This window comes from Xyrauchen texanus, chromosome 11, assembly GCF_025860055.1.
Source record: "Xyrauchen texanus isolate HMW12.3.18 chromosome 11, RBS_HiC_50CHRs, whole genome shotgun sequence".
In the NCBI taxonomy this organism is placed as follows: domain Eukaryota; kingdom Metazoa; phylum Chordata; class Actinopteri; order Cypriniformes; family Catostomidae; genus Xyrauchen; species Xyrauchen texanus.
In genome coordinates, this window is record NC_068286.1 from 37,699,872 (window position 1) to 37,719,286 (window position 19,415).

Here is a 19,415-nt window from a genome sequence, read left to right on the forward strand (position 1 = left end):
TGTTGAAGTTTTGGTTATCACCTTTTTCAATAATATTATGTAGCAAAGGTTATAAACATGAAATATACAAATTTCATTCATTGAATAATAAGTAATAAACAGTTTTGTGTTGTTTATTACAAGAGCGTGTAAAATGCATTAAGGTTACAGATTAAGAAAAGTATGAAAATAATCATTAAAATTTACACTAGGAATACGGGTAAAAACAAAAAACAAAGTCAGATTGTGCACAGCAAACACTTATTAATGTTTTAGTTTCTTGCACTCCAATTTTCTGGTTGCACTAGTTATCTTATTCGGGTTGCCCTCTTCCTGCTTCATGCACTTCAATGCAAATTCAGTTTTCAACTACATGGTTTCATGGCATCTATTTTTTGGAAGATTCTAGCTAGGGAGGCTTGAATATGAGAAAGCAAAGAGTGACCTCTCTTTGCTTTAGGTGTTTCTTCTCTGGGAGCCAGAAGGGGAGATCTCTCCTCACTGTGTTCTACATTCATCTCTCCCTGATCCGAATCGTTATGTTCAACCTGGCAAAATCCAGACCTCATTTCAATAGATGAAAGGATGAGGGGCGGCTGTGGCTCAGTTGGTAGAGCGGGTTGGCCACTAATCGCTGGGCTGGAGGTTCGATTCCCAGCCCATATGACTCCACATGCCAAAGTGTCCTTGGGCAAAACACTATACTGAGTCGCTCCCAATGGCAGGCTAGCGCTTTTTATGGTGGCTCTGCCGTCATTGGTGTGCGGTTGAATGGGATACAGTGTAAAGCGCTTTGGTAACCGCTAAGGTTTAAAAGGCGTTATAAAGTGCAGACCATTTACCATTATTTTTAATTCTCAGGTGTTGAAGCACAGGTCTGGATCAGTTCTTTCATACTATTTACTGGACCGCAGGACTCAACCCTTGACCCACATGGCTTAGAGGTACTCTTCACATGCACCATGACAGAGGCGTTTCCAGCATTGAGGGACATCCGGGGCTTAGACCAAACCATTTTATTTTCACACTAGCAACCACTTCCCTGTAGTCCAAAGCTGGTGAGAGGGTATTCTTTGAGTTTTGCTCTGGCTGGGCCTGTTTCTACAGTTCCTAAATCTTCCACTCTAGTACTATCCTCAATTAACTCATCCTCTCTCCTCCCTGAATCATCTGTGATGCAAAAGAACAGATACAGCACATAACTTATTGCAAATCAGCTTCAAACAACTAATTCATTAAGTGCTACATATGTCAAATTGTAGACCAATACCATTGAAGAAAATGTGTTGGGAAGAGCAGATCAGTGGAATTGCCCTATTATCTATCATGATTCTTGAATTTTCATGTACATTAACATAAAGTCATTACAAAAGAGTTATATTATAGTGAGTAAAGTGAAGTAAAAAATTTTTTTTAATATAAATAATTTATATTTTTTGACATAAATAGTCAAAATTATGTATAAGATCCTAAGTTAAAGCAATACATGAATGACTTTAGTCTAAGTTCATTGACACACCATGGCATCGAACGGTATATAATTCTCCATGTTCATCTGTCAAAATCCTTTCATTAGGAGCATTGGGATAAACAATGTTTCACTTTTAACTTTCTCTAAAGTAAAGTGACTGATTAATTGTTACCAGTTTCCATGCCTGATTCTGGCACATCTTTGCTACCCTCAAAGTGTATATTTACTACAAACTAATATCACAAAACAAGTCACACATACATTTTATGCTAATGCTTATTGGTTATCCTTAGAGAAAACAACACCTGATAAAAAAGAAAATTATGCTTTTAATGGGACTCAAACAATGGTCTCCAGCATGAGCGGCGAATGCGTTAACAACAAGGCTAGAGAATGCAACATGATCTTTGGACTTTAAGGATAAAAACTGTTACTGTAAAGCTGCTTTGAAATTTTCTGTGTTGTGAAAAGTGCTATGCAAATAAAAATGACTTGAATGTTTTTGTGAAAACACTTTTTTGTTTTCAATGCTTGTGCTGCAAACATTAATCAGGGCAGTTGTGGAACAAGGCTCTTGGTCTTTATTATTTTTGTGCATGTGAGTATTTGTGTGACATGAACACAGAATTGACTGCCTTGGGCAGTGAGAACACACTGTGGGCATTTCTCTGAACTTTGCCGTTTTCAACTGACCCCTCACTACAAGTGGGGATAACTTTGAATGAGGGGAGGCAGGACAAACTATCACCAGCCTCACTCCTCTCAGTGGATCGCGGGGCAAGTACATAGCTACCCCTGCTTCTTCTTTTTCACGGAGTGGTTGCATCCCTGATGGCTCTCCAGTGCAGGAGGATGAGGTCTCCTTGCCCAAGCTCCTTGTGGGGCAGCAAAATTAGGAGCATGCTAGGGAAGACAGGCTGTGTGCTGAGGGTGTTTAGGAGGTGCCCAGTGATGGGCATGCCGAAACACTGTGCATGGCGGGTGGAAAGTGAGAAATAGCTTCTAGCATCGGAGTTTGTTTGCGGGGCAAAAGACAGCTAAAAGCCATGTTCTTTCTTCTTAGACATCGAGCCTGCATAGCTGCCACTGCTGAGCCGAAAATCATTCAGGAGACACAAGAGTATCAAGGAATAATTGATGGTCATTTTCCATCGCCTTGGAGAGGTTAAGCCATACATGGCATTGAGCTGCCACTGTCAAGCCCATGGCATGACCCACCTCTTGGTTGGAGCATCTTGTCGTCCTCACGAAAATGTACATAGCAGTGCATATTTTGCTCCATATGTCCTTAACCAGCTTACTCTCCTCAAAATCGGTGCCCATATCAGCCTGCAGCTCAGCTACATATTCAACCAGTAGAGAAACAGAGTTCTGTGCTGTAACTACTTGCACCTGGGACTGTAGATTTTATCAAGAAGCTGGGCTGTCTCTGAGGCAGTTGAAGTGCTGAATTCATCCCAAAATTTGTCTAAGAGGCCAAATAGGCGGCTAGAGACTGTTCCACTTCATGGCAATCCAAAAAGCCTCTGTTCACAGTATCCTCTGTGTCCAAATACACATTATACCCTGCAGCAGGCACTCGTGCAGAAAAGTGTTTATCTCACGTTTTCGTTACATCTAGGAGACAGTTCTCAAATGCTGGGACGGTTGTTTAGAAGAGGAGGAGGACATAGGAAGAAAGTTCCCATCCAGTCTGTTGGTGGCTTGTATTGGTGGAGCCGCAGACCATTTGATGCCATTAGCCGCACAATGGCAAACTGTGACAAATGGGTCACCGGCTGTGAACGGGTCCTTCTGAACGGCGAGCTGAGCACTGGGGAGGAAGTCATTACCATTTTCATCGCTCTCCTCTGAGTCATTACTGTCTTCCTCAGAGGGCTCATCCTGCTCGGCATGAGGAGGATTGAGCTTTGGGGTCATTTGTGCCACCCATTCAGCTGTTTGAGCCTCGTCCTCTTCCCGCATCACCAAATCCGAAATGAGTGGGTCTGATCCAAGACAATCAGACAGCTCAAATCTCAGCTGGAATGACTCGTATCGCTTTTGCAGGGTTCAAATCAAAGTGGTATTGATTGCATGCTCCAGTCCGAGACACAAAGCACAAACGCAATGCGAGTCTTTCCTCTCGATATTGTTCCCACATGCATTCGGGCAAGGCTGCACATTGTGACGTGCTTTATGCATGGTAGTACACATGTCCATCGAGTGTAAGTGTCCCTGTAGACAGCACAAACTCCTACGTAGTGAGCAGCAAGCCGAAGCGGTCACACAACTAGCAGTTAGTGTGAGTCTGAGAGGAAACTTTCTTTTCTCCTCAAGCAAGCCGAAGCAGCCAAGGTATCGTGAGATTTATAATAAATTATCCTGATGCAGCGGTGAATAAGTTGAAGGTCAAGCCAAACCGAATGTGATGAAATCAATCACAGAATACCACAATGCTCAAAGTCGAGGTCAAACACTTCCTCGAGCAGTTAAATTGCTGTATTTGGCCAATTCAAATATCAAATCCAAGTAGAACTTGTAGAGCGAGACTTGAAGAATGAAATTCTGAAGAGGAATTGAGCTGCTGCCTGATTTTATTTTGGAGGGTGGGGCTCCCGATGTTAGCAGCCAATTCCTGCTGCCTAAAGGCGTGTTTAAAAGCCTTTAAGAGCAGTCGCGCGAAGGAGCAACTTTCCCATAGAGTGGTCTGTGTCAATCTTGACTGAAAGAGAACCCAGAAATCACAGAGTGCCGATGAATGAACTAAATGGTGATTCACGTGACTCATTTACAAACCAAAATGGTTTGGAGCCACCTGCTGGCTAAAATCTGCAATGTCACAAAAATAAATGTCAAGAGACACATCTAACCTTTTACACATCTGCTCTTCTCTTACACTTTAGTGTGATACAAACAGTGAAGTGATACAAACAGTGAAGCGTCTGAGTGCTGATGTTCAGAGACATCAGTACTCATGGAACGTCTCTCGTCCAATCAGATTCGAGGATCGGAACTAACAGTTGTCTATATATATTAATACGTGTAGTTCTGCAGAAATGATTTTAGGTATGCTGGAGCAGATCCAGTGACTGTTTTGTATGCCAGCATCAGAGCCTTGAATTTAATACGTGCATCAACAGGCACCCAGTGGAGAGAGACAAAGAGTGGTGTAATATGTGCTCTCTTTGGTTCATTAAAGTCCAGACGTGCTGCTGCATTCTGGATCATTTGCAGAGGTCTAATTGCACATGCAGGGAGGCCTGCAATGAGAGAGTTAAAGTAGTCCAGTCTAGTTATGACAAGTGACTGAAGTTGTGTGGCATGTTCAGAGAGGAATGGTCTTATCTTCCTGATATTGTAGAGTGTAAATCTACATGAACTTGCAGTCTTTGAGATGTGGTCTGTGAAATTTAGCTTGTTATCGATGGTTACCCCTAGATTTCTGACCGTTTTGGAAGGTGATACTGTAGTTGTACCCAGCTGCACGGTGATGTTGTGTTCAACATCAGGGTTGGCTGGAAAGACAAGGAGTTCGGTCTTGGCTGGGTTGAGTTGCAGGTGGGGTTCCTTCAACCAGGCCGAGATGTCTGCCAGGCAGGTAGCGATTCGAGCAGTAGCTGTGGTGTTGTTGGGCTATAAAGGCAAGTAGAGTTGAGTGTCTTCAGCGTAGCAGTGGTAAAAGAAACCATGTGACTGAATGATAGGTCCCAGTGATGTTGTGTTTATAGAGAAGTAGCCCATGCACTGATTCTTGAGGTACCCCAGTAAGTAACTGATGTGGCATGGACACGTCACCTCTCCAGGCTACCTTGAAGGACCTACCTAAGAGATAGGAGTAAAACCAGTCAAGCACATTTCCTGTGATGCCCAGCGAAGAGAGTGTGGAGAGTAGGATCTGATGGTTGACTGTGTCAAAGGCTGTAGAAAGGTCTTGCAGAATCAGAACGGATTATCTGGATTCAGCTTTCACCTGTCTCAGTGACTCGGTGACAGACAGCAGGGCAGTCTCGGTGGAGTGTCCACTTTTGAAGCCTGACTGATTGTCACCCAGCAGCTTGTTCTGTGAGAGATAGGCAGAGATTTGATTGAAAACTGCCCTTTCAAGTGTTTTTGCCATGAATGGGATGAGAGAGACTGGTCAGTAGTATTCTATCTTTGTGGGGTTAAGTGCAGGTTTTTTCAGCAGCGGGGTTACCCGAGCCTGCTTATATGTAGTGGGAAAAGTGCCTGTAAGTAGAGACGTGTTAATTACAGTGCATCCGGAAAGAATTCACAGTGCTTCACTTTTTCCACATTTTGTTATGTTACAGCCTTATTCCAAAATTTATTAAATTATTTATTTTCCTAAAAATAAAAAATGAAAAAAATCACATGTACATAAGTATTCACAGCCTTTGCTCAATACTTTGTTGAAACACCTTTGACATCAATTACATCCTCAAGTCTTTTTGAGTATGATGCAACAAGCTTGGCACACCTATTTTTGGGCAGTTTATCCCATTCTCCTTTGCAGCACCTCTCTAGCTCCATCAGGTTGGATGGGGAGCGTCGGTGCACAGCCGTTTTCAGATCTCTCCAGAGATGTTCAATCAGGTTCAAGTCTGGGCTCTGGCTGGGCCACTCAAGGACATTCACAAAGTTGTCCTGTAGCCACTCCTTTGTTATCTTGGCTGTGTGCTTAGGGTCGTTGTCCTGTTCGAAGATGAACCTTCACCCCAGTCTGAGGTCAAGAGCGCTCTGAGGCAGGTTTTCATCAAGGATGTCTCCGTACATTGCTGTATTCATCTTTCCCTCAATCCTGACTAGTCTCCCAGTTCCTGCCGCTGAATGATGCTGCCACCACCATGCTTCACTGTAGGGATGGTATTGGCCAGGTGATGAGCGGTGCCTAGTTTCCTCCAGACATGACGCTTGCCATTCAGGCCAAAGAGTTCAATCTCTGTTTCATCAGACCAGAGAATTTTGTTTCATCAGCCCGGAGTGCCTTTTGTCAAACTCCAGGCGGGCTGTCATGTGCCTTTTACTGAGGAGGGGCTTCCGACTGGCCTGATTGGTGAAGTGCTGCAGAGATGGTTGTTCTTCTGGAAGGTTCTCCTCTCTCCACAGAGAAATGCTGGAGCTCTGTCAGAGTGACCATCAGGTTCTTGGTCACCTGCCTGACTAAGGCCCTTCTCCCCCGATCGCTCAGTTTGGCCGGGCGGCCAGCTCTAGGAAGAGTCCTGGTGGTTCCAAACTTCTTCCATTTATGGATGATGGAGGCCACTGTGCTCATTGGGACCTTCAATGCTGCAGAAATGTTTCTGTCATTTTCCCCAGATCTGTGCCTTGATACAATCCTGTCTCGGAGGTCTACAGACAATTCCTTGGACTTCATGGCTTGGTTTGTGCTCTGACATGCACTGTTTACTGTGGGACGTTATTTAGACAGGCGTGTGCCTTTCTAAATTATGTCCAATCAACTGAATTTACCACAGGTGGACTCCAAACAAGCTGTAGAAACATCTCAAGGATGATCAGTGGAAACAGGATGCACCTGAGCTCAATTTTGAGTGTCATGGCAAAGTCTGTGAATACTTATGTATATGTAATTTTTTAGTTTATTATTTTTAATAAATTTGCAAAGATTTCAAACAAACGTCTTTCATGTTGACATTATGGGGTATTGTTCGTAGAATTTTGAGGAAAATAATCCATTTAATCCATTTTGGAATAAGGCTGTAACATAACAAAATGTGGAAAAGTGAAGCGCTGTGAAAACTTTCCAGATGCACTGTATGTCTGTGAGTCCAGGTAAGATGGACGGAGAGATGGTCTGGAGAAGAAGAGAAAGGAATGGGGTCAAGGGAATAAGTGGTGGGGTGGTTGCTGTTGAGCAGTTTAGTGCAGTGGACATCATTTCACTAATCATATCAGCAGCACCTGGGAAAATGTGAACTAGTTCTAGTCAGGTGAAATCACTCTATCATTCTGATTGGATTATAAGAGCAGACTGATTGCTATAAAAGGAGGGAAGAAGTGCTTCCAATCATTGTGTTCTTGTTAGGAATGGTTACCTCTAAAGAAAGACATGCAGCCATCATCGCTTTGCATCAAAATTGCCTCGGATGCAAGGAAACCACAGCATCCACGCACAACTCAGCACATGCCCACTGAGAGCAAACCACATTATAGCAACCATGAGGAGGTTAACCCATATGAATCTGCCCTCCCTAGCAACCAGGCCAATTTAGTTGCTTAGGAGACCTGGCTGGAGTCACTCAGCACACCCTGGATTCAAACTCACGACTCCAGGGGTGGTAGTCAGCATCTTTACTCACTGAGCTACCCAGGTCCACAATCTTTGAAGTAGTTTAGAAGTTCAGAAATGTTTTTTCAAATTATAATAGTAATTTTTCACATTATTAATGTCCTGACTATACATTGTGATCAGTTGAATGCCACGTTGGTGAATAAAATTATTAATAAATTACCATAAGAGCAAAATCTGTACATTATTCCAAATTTTTGGCCGCCAGTGTGTGTGTGTATATATATATATATATATATATAAACATTGAACAATATTCTTACATAACAATTTGGGGTATTATGGTAATCAATTGCACTTCTCCATGTGCCAGTAATCATTTTGGGTGGAATAATCTTTTGCAATGGCTATGGGAATCATATTATTAATAAAAAATTCACAATAATAAGTGCCGAAGTTACACATTGAAACGGTCTGGCTGAAAGTATTTTTTATGTTTTTATACAATATTGTAGTGTTTTATAAAAATGTAAAAGCAAACTGTCAGAGCCTGCATATATATTTTATCTATGTTTTCCCTTTATATATGTGTGTGTACTCTGGCACTTTTTATTTGTCTATAGGTTATTGTTTGCATAATTTAAACAATAACGTTGCTAGCATGTTATTTATAGTACAGTACAGTACATGCGATCAATCTCAATGTTTTTCACAAAAGAACCAATAGATGGCGATGTTGACATTGTTGAGCCAAAAATTCAGACAAGAGAAGAAGTGTCAACAACATATTTCATTCACAGTTGTTCTGTTGTTTCTTTGAAACACACAAAAGTCTGACTAGCTCATTTCTGTCTCATTAGATCAGCAGTAAGAAAACAGCAAACACCGGTTCCCGGTAAGACATATTATTCCTGTTTTCCCGTGTTGGTTGAAAGGTCTCGAGCTCTTTTGCTTTATTTACAATATTAACCAACCATTTCTGGCCAAACACAAAGTTATTGTGCTTGTTACCGCTGTGAAATCATATTAAACTCAAATGAATATGGTATATTCTTCAAAACGTGTAAGAAATCACAAAATGTCTCTGTTATATTGTTTGTAGTTGATACCAAGTTACCACCATTTTATTGCATGAACAATTACTGTTGTTCGACATTCTCGTTGAAACTTTAGCCAGCGTTTTTCTGAGGGTGCTTGGCTATTTGCCATTTTTTGGCTGTTGACTTGTCAGATCACTGGCTGTCAGTAACCAACAAGACCCAGATTTTTCATATGCACAACAAGTCAAATGTTTGGGCACACTTGACTGAATTTATTGTTTTCATTATCTAACGAAATAATCTTGATTTGAATGCTTGAAATTTATTTTGACAGAAAAATAAAAATTGCACGTAGACATAAATTTCCTTGCAAAAATAAAACTTGCCATGAAAAAGCCGTTATCCAGTCCCCAGTCAATTTTGTTTAAAGCAGGGATTAAAAACTAAATGTTTTCATTTCTGTTCATTCTGAGCATGGACGGATTACTGACCGGGCCAGTGCCCAGGGGCCCTTGACTGCCCAGGGATGCCCTGGGGTTTAAGGCTGCGCGATCTAGTTTGGTGATCCCCCCTGGTTGAAAACCCCTTTGGGCATGAACGAAACAACTTTTGGGTGGAGGAGGGCCCTTGGAAATAATTGGCCCCAGGGCTTTTCCAAGTCATAATCCGTCCCTGATTGTTAGTAGAAACAGTATTTTTTTTCCGTTTAGGTGTTGTGTCGAAGTCTGTTTCCCTGTCAGATTCTGTTTCCCCCTAGCCCTGCCCCCGCCCAAACAACGAAGGAAGCGCACGCTCCCAAAAAGCTCACCTCCGAGATGCTGTTCTCGTACCACAAAGGACTACGGTGAACACTAAGGCTTAAAACTAGTGTTTTTAACGAGTTTAATGGAGAATGTTGTATTCTAGAAGTGAAAGGCAAATTTAATGACTGTCTAGTTATATTTTGGAAATGGGATATCAGAATCTATGTTTGTTGCATTTTTATGTCTTTATGAACACAACCACCTACAGTTATTTCTATCAATACATAATGTCACTGTTAGATATTGTTCCCCCTGTGTTCAATAAGAAAGAAATCTCACAAATGTGTCAAATTCATACTTGTGACTTGTTTCCCCAAAACAGATAATTGCAGTGATTTTTAGCCTGCTATTCTTAAATGTATCCAGTATAGCAGGGGGAACACATTCTGACAGCTGAAAATGTTACTGTCAGATATTTTTCTGCCTGTGTTCAATAAGAAAGAAAGCTCACACACGTATTTAAAAAATAAAACATTTAGAATTTAGACTTTTAAAAACAATGTTTTCATTCCGGATCAATTGAAAGGGTCATTGCAACTGTTTTCAGTTACGTTCTGCAAAAAAAAAATCTATTTCCTTTCTGTTTTTGTTTTCATTCCTTTTAATGTTTTCAGCCCCTGGTTTAAAAAGGATCACAGTTGCCGAAAGTGAATCAAACTAAGGTGGTGGAAAAGGCAGATGACCAGTTAATTGGCAGATTTCCTTACTATGGCGGTCACAGACATTGGAGGCTACAAGAGTAAAAAATGAATCAAATCCCAGATGCAGTTTATTATTCCACCAAAAATAACCAGAAAACAAATTATGAATTTAGCCCAAAATAGACTGGGAACTCTTATTTTGAAATGACAGAGACTTGGCAATGCGCTATATGTAAGTATTTACCAAATTAGGCTTTTTATAGCATACATCTTATATATATATATATATATATATATATCACTATATAAAAGTGTAGTTTAAAGTGGAATAAGATTTATTATTGTTCACAAGATATGAAGTTGGAGGCACAATGTATGTGCTGACAGGGGAAGTTTCCATATATTAAAATTTGTTCTTCATGCACTTGCTTCAATTTATAATATTGGATTTAAAAATCAAAATATGCATTGATCAATATAACCAATTTTCTGAATCAATAGTTCCACAAAAATAACTACTGGGACTGATTCATTGGTAAAACCGATATATTGGTCTATATCTGCCTCTAGTTGTAACCTCATGTAGTTGGTTGAGAGAATGTCCATAGTGTGAATAGCTGTAATCTAGAATGAAGGGTTGCTACTTTGCAGAAGCTAAAATATAAGAGTGTTGATTTACTTTACATTTTTGGTCACGGCTGAATTCCCATACCTCCAATTGGGTTGTTTCACAGTTTTTGATGATGTTAGAACAATAAACAAGGAGAATGATAAAGAGTGAGTAGGTGTGTCAACTTTTGACTGGTACTGTATACAGATTGATCATGGATGTGCCGGAGACCAGTCATTCTCAAGATTCACCATCGGATACCACAAAGTATGTAAATGAGTCCAGCACGCCCTTAACACCGCACATGTTGGCCAAAATTGAACGGAACAGACAACGTGCATTGATGCTCAGACAAGCCAGGCTCGCCAGCAGACCATCTTCAGTTGGAGAAGGTTTGTCGTATTCCTAAAAACATCATGAATATTGCATTCGATAAATACATTGATTCCAGAAAACTGTACAAGTTGTGTGATGGCGTGTGGAATTTCCCTGTCTTCCCATAGGTGCTACTTGTGCCAAAGTGGCAAAAACGGTTGACTCTGGTGCAGGGTTCTTTATAGAGGAGGAGACAGCAGTGGATGAACAGCAGGAGAGGAGAGTTGTCCATCAACCTGGTAATCAGAAATGCCATCCATTACTGTAGTCTGGAAGATATTGTCTTTATGAGAATGTTTAGGAAGCTTCAAGTCATCCCTATTTTAATCAGAATAAGTACAGGTAACTCAAACTGTGTGTGTGTGTGTGTTTCAGCCCCAGTGATGGAGCCTGATTACCTGATGTGTGAGGAGTGTCAAAAGCCATTTATGGACTCTTATCTCAGCAACAGCTTTGATCTGTCTGTGTGTGACAAATGCAGGTACAACATCATCAAACCACCCATTCTGTATTTTAATGAATGAATGTTACATTTATATAGCTGTCATGCATATCATGAATTAATGGACATTACCCTTATATAATGCTTTTCTGAAACTACCTTCAAAGCACTTTAAATTGTGAACGGGGGATTCTCCTCAACAACCACCAGTGTGCAACATCCACCTGGATAATGCAACGACAGCCATAGTGCACCGGTACATTTAATGAGCATAGAGAGTAAGGACCTCCATTTAACGTTTAATCTGAAAGACAGTGCCTTTTTTTCAGTATAGTGTCCCTGTCACTATACTGGGGTGTTAGGACCCACACAGACCACAGAGTGAGCATCCTCTGCTGGCCACACTAACACCTCTTCCATCAGCAACCTTAGATTTCCCCAGGAGGTGTCCCATCAAGGTACTGACCAGGCTCAACACTGCTTAGCTTCAGTGGGCAACCAGGCGTGAACTTCAGGGTGTTATGGCTGCTGGCTAGATGTGATCATGGTATGTGATCATAGTGGGTTATCGATTAGAATTTAATCACCGTTACAGAGACTAGAAGTACAGTAATTTAGAGACTACAGATGTTTCTCACTGGTGCCACTACTATGCTGTTGTAGGGTTTGTCTCGGTTTCAGTTTCAGTGCTTCAGCGTGTTTCCTGTGCACCTGCAGTCCAGAAAGAGCTCAAAACAACCACTGTTGTGTGTTTTTGTGTATTAGTATTTATGCCTTTGTTTACATAGAGACAATGAAGAGAAGCACAAGCTGATATCTCGCACGGAAGCGAAGCAGACTTTCCTTATGAAGGATTGTGATCTGGATAAGAGGGAACCACCACTACGATTTATCCTGAGGAAAAATCCTCACAACTCACACTGGGGAGACATGAAACTCTACTTGAAGACTCAGGTGAGTTCAACATGTTATACGGGTAGGAACACCCTCACCTCTATATGCTTCTCTTTGTCACAAGATGTTAACCAGAACTTAAACTCTAAAGGGAGAACTGTGTCATTTCTGGACCACTAATGGCAAGAAACAGTATTGATTTGTTTCCAAACAGGTTTCCCAAACACTCTTACATCCCCTTCTATCATGCCCCTGATATAAAGGTTGTCCTGCCCTTAACTGCCCCAAAAGAGTATTAAGTGTTTTAATATAGACAAAATTGCACCTTTAATTTTAGTGCAACTCTTTAATGAATATTGTTTGTTTGGTTTGTTCATATGTGACTATATTGTGAACACGTTTGTGACCTTTAAGGTGGTGAAACGGTCTCTGGAGGTGTGGGGCAGTGAGGAGGCCCTTGAGGAGGCCAAGGAGAGTCGAGAGGAGAACAGGGAGGTGCAGAAGCAGAAACGCTTCAACAAAAAAGTTAAAGGTATGGAAGCCTCTTATGCTGTTACTCATGGGTGGCAGAATAGACAGTTGTGCAAGTTGAACCCTATTCATTTTTTCCAGTTATAAAAGCATATAAATGAATAGTAGTTTTTGTAAAACATGTTTAAAATGATAAGATGAAGACTTACTTGTGGTCTAGAAAAATAATGATTTATTCCACATGGGGGTGAAAGCACCATGTTAAGATCACATGGTCAGCCACATACTATACACCAGGGGCCAGTTGCACCAGCTATACTTGCGCTACAACTTAGCCTAGTCGTGGCGCAAATGGGCGCTAAGTAACAATTTAAGCACTATTAAATGTTTGAGTGTTGCACCATTAAACTTAGGTAGGATGTAACCCTATGTGTAAACTAAAAATGGGAATATTTTGAGACCGTATTTGGTCACATTTTGGATTTGCTCTCAATCTGCATCTGGCTTTCAGAGCTAAGGCGGGCGGTGAGGAGCAGTATGTTTAAGAAGGATACCAGCATTCACCAGCATGAGTACGGCCCTGAGGAGCTGCTAGATGAAGAGGAAGATCTCTACAGGAAGGTGTGTCGCACCTGTGGACACGAACTCACTTTTGAGAAAATGTAAATGTGTCTTTAACTCCTCACTGCCATGGTGGCTACTGTACAGGGAAGACGCAGGGTACAGATTCAAACTGAAGAGTAAACCTGATGACCATCTTCGTGTTTCTGGTCTTCCATCCAACAGCAACATTCTCTTGGCTCTAAATCTAGTAAGCAATATGGGCTTCTGTTTGGATAAATGGTTGGCTTGAACTTCTGAAGTTCGGTAAAGGACATTTTTTTTTTTATCAAGATGGAGCCTCTGGTTAGCTGTTGACTTTTTTGCCTTCTGGAGAAGTGAAGAAATAGCATTATAGTAGTGTTTTTGGAGATTAGTAAACGCTGAACTGAATTTAAACACAAGAGGGCACTGTAGAGCTACTATATTCAGAAAATGAAGATCAAAAACTATAATGAAGATCAAAAACTATGGTGTGTTCTTGGACGAAATGTAAGAACACCTTAATATTATTAAAATGTTGAGTGTGCTCTGTAGCTTTATAATGACAATGGAGAAATGCAAATGACCAACATGAAATATATTGTACTCGATCAAATGCATATATAATATTTAAAACCGTTTTACCAGAACAGATAATGTTATACCATAATATTAATGCTAGCAGCACCAAACTGTTCTAAAGTTAAATCTGGAAACATGATCTCATTTCTCCATCTTCTACTTCATGAAATCCAGCCTGTTCATTCGCATATTGGTGATTCCATTCGGTGAGGGATGCAGCTACTGAGAAATTCTCTCATGGAGTTCTGTTTCAGTGGTCACACACACTGAAGTATCAGACCTCCCACACTCACAAATAGCACTTACACACTCATTCCTTAATAGTCACTCTTTTACACAACTCACCTTCAATGAAGTGTCAAATGAGGAGTAGATCATACCTGCTGGATGATAAACAATGAACTTAGTCTATAAAAGTTGTTTAGAAAAGGAACTCTTGTTTTTAAATAAACTTTTTATACATAGTCACATAAAAATAAATATTATATTCTGTTCTGTTTAAATTTATTTTATTTTATTATGCAATGTCCGAATCAACATCAACACATATGATTCTTCAGGGACCCCATATGTTAAAGCAGGGGTGGGGAACGTCAGGCCTCAGGGTCGTATAAGGCCCGCAAGACCATTTTACCCAGCCCACAAGGCCATTTGAGAAATAATTTGAAAAGCAAAAAATGGCCTTGATTCAATTAACCTGAGAAAAAAATAATTTTTCATACATTTAAATGATAACAGCACAAAATATTCTATGTTTTTGGTGTGTGAGCACGTAACAGAATGTGTAGATTAATTTCAACCCATAATAAGAAATTGCAAGCAATTGTGTGGCCCCGTAAATAATTTTGTAAATACTCAAATGGCCTTTAATGGAAAAAAGGTTCCCTACCCCTGTGTTAAAGAGATAGCTATCCCAAAAATGAAAATTCTCATGAATCATTTACTCCCCCTTATGCCATCCTAGTGAATTACTTTTTTCTTCTGTTGAATACAAACGAAGATTTTTTGAAGAATTTTTTCAGCTCTGTAGGTCCATACAATGCAAGTGAATGGGTGGCAAAATTTGGAAGCTCCAAAATGCACATAGAGTCAGCATAAAAGTAATCTATAAGACTCCAGTGGTTAAATAGATATCTTCTGAAGTGATATAAGTGTGGGTGAGAAACAGATTAATATTTAAGTTAATAAATTGTGAAAAAAAAATTCTAAAAATCTTCATTGTGTTCAGCAGAAGAAAGGAATCATACCTGGCATGGCATGAGTATGAGTAAAGGAATTTCAATTTTTGGGTGAACTATCCCATTAAGACAACAGACTTAAGACCACATGCCCAATTTTACTGTAGTGCTTCTGGAATCTTGTGTGTATGTAAGAGAGGGAATGCGTTATGTTCCTTTTGTCGTATAGTTTTCACAGGGGCAGGGTTACAGATGCCTTGCATTACTGACATTATTGATGTTAGCTGTATATCTTGTATGTTTTTTTTAAGTCTCTGGCCCCTTTGGGCCACCGTAGTAGTACAACCAACCAAAGGATACTGTGACTAGCTCCACTTCTATGCTGAAATGTATTTGTTCCATATGTAGCACCCTAGAAAATACATAGATGAAAATGGTATTTCCCTATAAACCAACTTTTCTGCTAAAATACTTAAAATACAAATGTACATTATGTGTTATGTGGACGAATAAGTATGTGCATCCATGTTAAGTAGATGTAGTCTAATGAAACCTCTCAAGAACATGTCCTGAAAATAAAGAAAAAGGTATGCACATCCAACCCGAGTTGGGCACAGGCGCAAAACAATGCAATAATCAAAGAAAACATGGTATGTGTCCACACACTGATTTTACCGATCCACAAATACTTTATAGGCTTACACTTGTACTGTTTCGACCATTAGGTCTTTGTCAGGCAAAAAGACGAAGACCTAAAGATTCAAACGTTGAAATTGGAAGTCAATAAGGTATTTTTGGAGAAGTAAAATCAGTGTGTGGACAAGAACGTGCCCTGGTCATGGTTCACACCAAGAGTAAAAGAAAGAAATTAGCTTAAAAGGACATGAAGCCTGTTTTAGGAACATTATTATTATTATTGTATTGGGACATTATCATGACAATATACAATGTACCCCTCTCCCTGCTATTTCTCAATAATGTCATGCTAAAAAATATATATATATTCAAATGGTAAAGTATTTTACATCATGGTAATCATACTTGTTTTACTGCCTTTAATATGTGATATGAATCAAATGTTTTACATTTTATTTAAAATTGTCATAAATTACTGTATGTATTACATTAATTAGAATGCAATGAGAATCACCACTGACAATAATGGGAATTAGCAAATAATAGTAATAATAACAAACAAGAAAAATGTCTGAGCACATTATGGTAATGAGAATTAGAGGAGAAATGTATTAATTGTTATGAAAACAATATCAACATTCAGAAAATCTTCCTAATATAGGCTTCATTGTTTGTGCAAAAATAAATTATATATATGTAAAATGTTTTGCAGTAATTTATGATAAATATGAATAAAATTTTTGGTTGGGGATGTTGCTTAATTGTCATGAAAATAATGTAAACATGAAAAAAAATTTTTTCATGAGTTTGAAACCGTATTGACCTTTGGGGTCAACGTAAGGGTGAAAGACCAGGACAGCGGAGTGAGTGTGTGAGAGAGTAGGACATACTACGCTAACGTCTGTGCTTTGATTAATGGCACTCATGATTTGCCACCTGCTGTTTTATATGGCCCTCTGTGAGTAACTGATCTCGAAGTGCTTGCGTGCATGGCGTCCTTATTTTAAATAGCTGCCTAAATTTATCAGCTTTGTGGAGGTCGTTAAAAATTCAGACACTGACAAGTTTGCAAGCAGCTTGCGAGTTGGTGTGAAACTGACCTCTCAGAACTGTTTATTAGATGTATGACTGTCAAAGAGAGGACCTATCTCAGCTTTTCCAACACGTGATGGTAATATACAGTATGTATGAGATCAGGGCGGGCCCATGTACTCCGTATACACATGCTTCGCATGCTACAGCAGGTGTCCTAAATAGCCCTGCACTCGGCTCCTCCACGACTCCCGGAGGATAGATTACTGCAGACTGTGGTGGTTCACGCGCAGCTTGGATCACTTTCGGAAATCCACCTCTTTCCCAGTGTTGTTGGGAAACATTATTTACATTATTTTATAAAATTCTCAACCCTTAAAATTCATACATTTCTCATCTACTCTTCTGCAGCTAGTTTCAGGAGCATGTAATAAGTCTAAAATTGTTTTGGAAAACAAATAGTGCCCTGTAAAAAATAATCTCAGGACTCCATAAGGTAAACAACAAACAAATTCTAAATAGTACCAAATAAGGATTCTTTGGCTTGTAACAATAGCAGAACCCCTTTTGGTGCTAAATAGAACCCTTTTTTAAAGCTTCTATAAAGAACCTTCCTTTAAAAGTGCTATATAGAACCCAAATAAATGCTATAAAGAACCTTTTTGATGCTCATATTTCTGCTCCTATAAAACATTATAGCCTCAATTATGGTTTTATATTAAATATAAACACAAACAAACAAATGCATAAATAAAAGTAAGGCATGTGTCAATTAAGTACTTTTATTTTCTATTTAAATGAAAATTGTGGAAAACAATGTTTTTACAGCAATTGTTAGCTGAATGCATTAATAAATTATTGTGATTTAAATAAGTAATTGTGATTTAAATAATTACAAATGCATAAATCACTCATTAATAAAATATATATACATTAAATATACATATTTACATGAATAAATACACCAAAAAATACATAACGTGAAAGAGTCAATAAACACATATGCAAATGCATTAGCAGACCCACATTGCTCCACACATTAAAGCATGGACAGAAACGAGTATATTCTTTTATCTTTTATAGAGAGAGCATTTTTCTTCCATACTGACAACCTATTATTCAAGGAAGAGCAAAGTCACATGGAAACAAAGCAGATGCAATTAAGGCTAAATTTCACTAAAATATCTGCACAATCCTTTATGATGTCTTCACCATCCATTTTGGTGTAATTGAGTGACAGGTAAAGATGTTGTGGGGTCCAACAGCATCTGTCTGAGTAGAAATACACAATTAGGTTAAGAGTCAGTCTTTCAGTATATGTGGACAATACACCACTGATCCCTTCACAATGTGAAAAAGAAAAAGTGAAATAAAGTGTGATAGGTTTTTATTTTATTTATTCATTTATTTTGTGACTGGTCAAAATGTATGCATAAACCCAATTCAATAATTGAAACATTCCAAAATTCTATATGGATCACAAATTCAGTCTTTATCACTCACAAGCAGAGAGAAGTATCCTCACATAGCACAGCTGGAAGACTGAAAGTATAGTATAGCTGCTTTTTAACTGTAAACCTATATGACACAAAGAAATGACATTGTATTAATTTATTACAGTGTATATAATGTCAGTGACTAATGACAAAAATTGATATAAAAAGGAAAGAGAGATAAAAAGGACAACTTAAATCTCATAATCTGATAGCTTTTAATAATGAAGTTTATTTTAACATAGCCTATGCTGTTTTCAGAGCAGATAACTCATCCCACCGGTTGAATGGATATCTGAACTCACAATAAAAATCCCAAATAACCTCATTTTTTAGAACATAATGTCAGTATTTTAAACAAAATGACAGCTCACCTCTTGAGTTGGTCACACTTGTATGTTCTGGTAGAGAGAGAGAGAGAAAAACAGATGCCATGAGCTCTTGGTTATATCTTCATGAATTCTCATCAGGATTATTAAATATATTTGAAAAAAATAAATAAACAACTGGATGCAGGTTTTATTTGGACTATGTGGCTACATTTCTAAATCTAAAGGTTAAGAAGCTCTGAGTAAAATGATTTATAATTATTGAATGATAGAGGATAATGTTGCAAAGAGGAAAATATTTTTCTCATATTAAGCATTAACTTGACAATTAGTCATGTTAATGCTTAAAATAGTAACACCATGGGGAAAGTTTCGCCATACAGTTTTCTGTATATTCGTCTTGAAATTTTATGACGTGAATGAGCTGAGAAAATGTGATCTCCCCAACACGAGCAGTTACATGATACCTCATTTTAAATTATATAGTTTACATATAGGTTTTAGTTTTTTGCCTATAGGCTATTAAACATTTCCCTCTTTGCCCTGTAAAAAAAATAACTTTCCTTCTACAAATCCAAACATGTTCATGGGGTAAGTTGTCACAATGAAAATATACAATTTCTTGACA

The 19,415-nt window shown here is 39.0% G+C and overlaps 1 protein-coding gene across 2 annotated transcripts; it reads left to right on the plus strand.

The window, feature by feature from the left end:
* Positions 1-8,448: 8,448 nt before the first annotated feature.
* On the plus strand, positions 8,449-16,807 carry xpa (xeroderma pigmentosum, complementation group A). 2 transcript variants are annotated; one of them, XM_052136891.1, is made up of 7 exons: positions 8,449-8,574; positions 10,981-11,165; positions 11,277-11,387; positions 11,524-11,629; positions 12,379-12,544; positions 12,899-13,016; positions 13,467-16,807. In XM_052136891.1, the coding sequence occupies exons 2-7, from the start codon at positions 10,988-10,990 to the stop codon at positions 13,619-13,621; spliced, it is 834 nt and encodes a 277-aa protein (XP_051992851.1). In that variant the 5' UTR covers positions 8,449-8,574; positions 10,981-10,987; the 3' UTR covers positions 13,622-16,807. The 2 variants fall into 2 exon arrangements, with proteins under 2 accessions (XP_051992851.1, XP_051992850.1); XM_052136890.1 differs by lacking the exon at positions 8,449-8,574 and adding an exon at positions 9,497-9,563.
* Positions 16,808-19,415: the final 2,608 nt, after the last annotated feature.

Coding starts and splice junctions, on each gene's coding strand:
- xpa (XM_052136890.1), top strand. CDS start 9,535: ATGCTGTTCTCGTACCACAAAGGACTACG. Junction 12,545..12,898: donor AACTCTACTTGAAGACTCAG/GTGAGTTCAACA, acceptor GTGACCTTTAAG/GTGGTGAAACGGTCTCTGGA. Junction 13,017..13,466: donor CTTCAACAAAAAAGTTAAAG/GTATGGAAGCCT, acceptor TCTGGCTTTCAG/AGCTAAGGCGGGCGGTGAGG.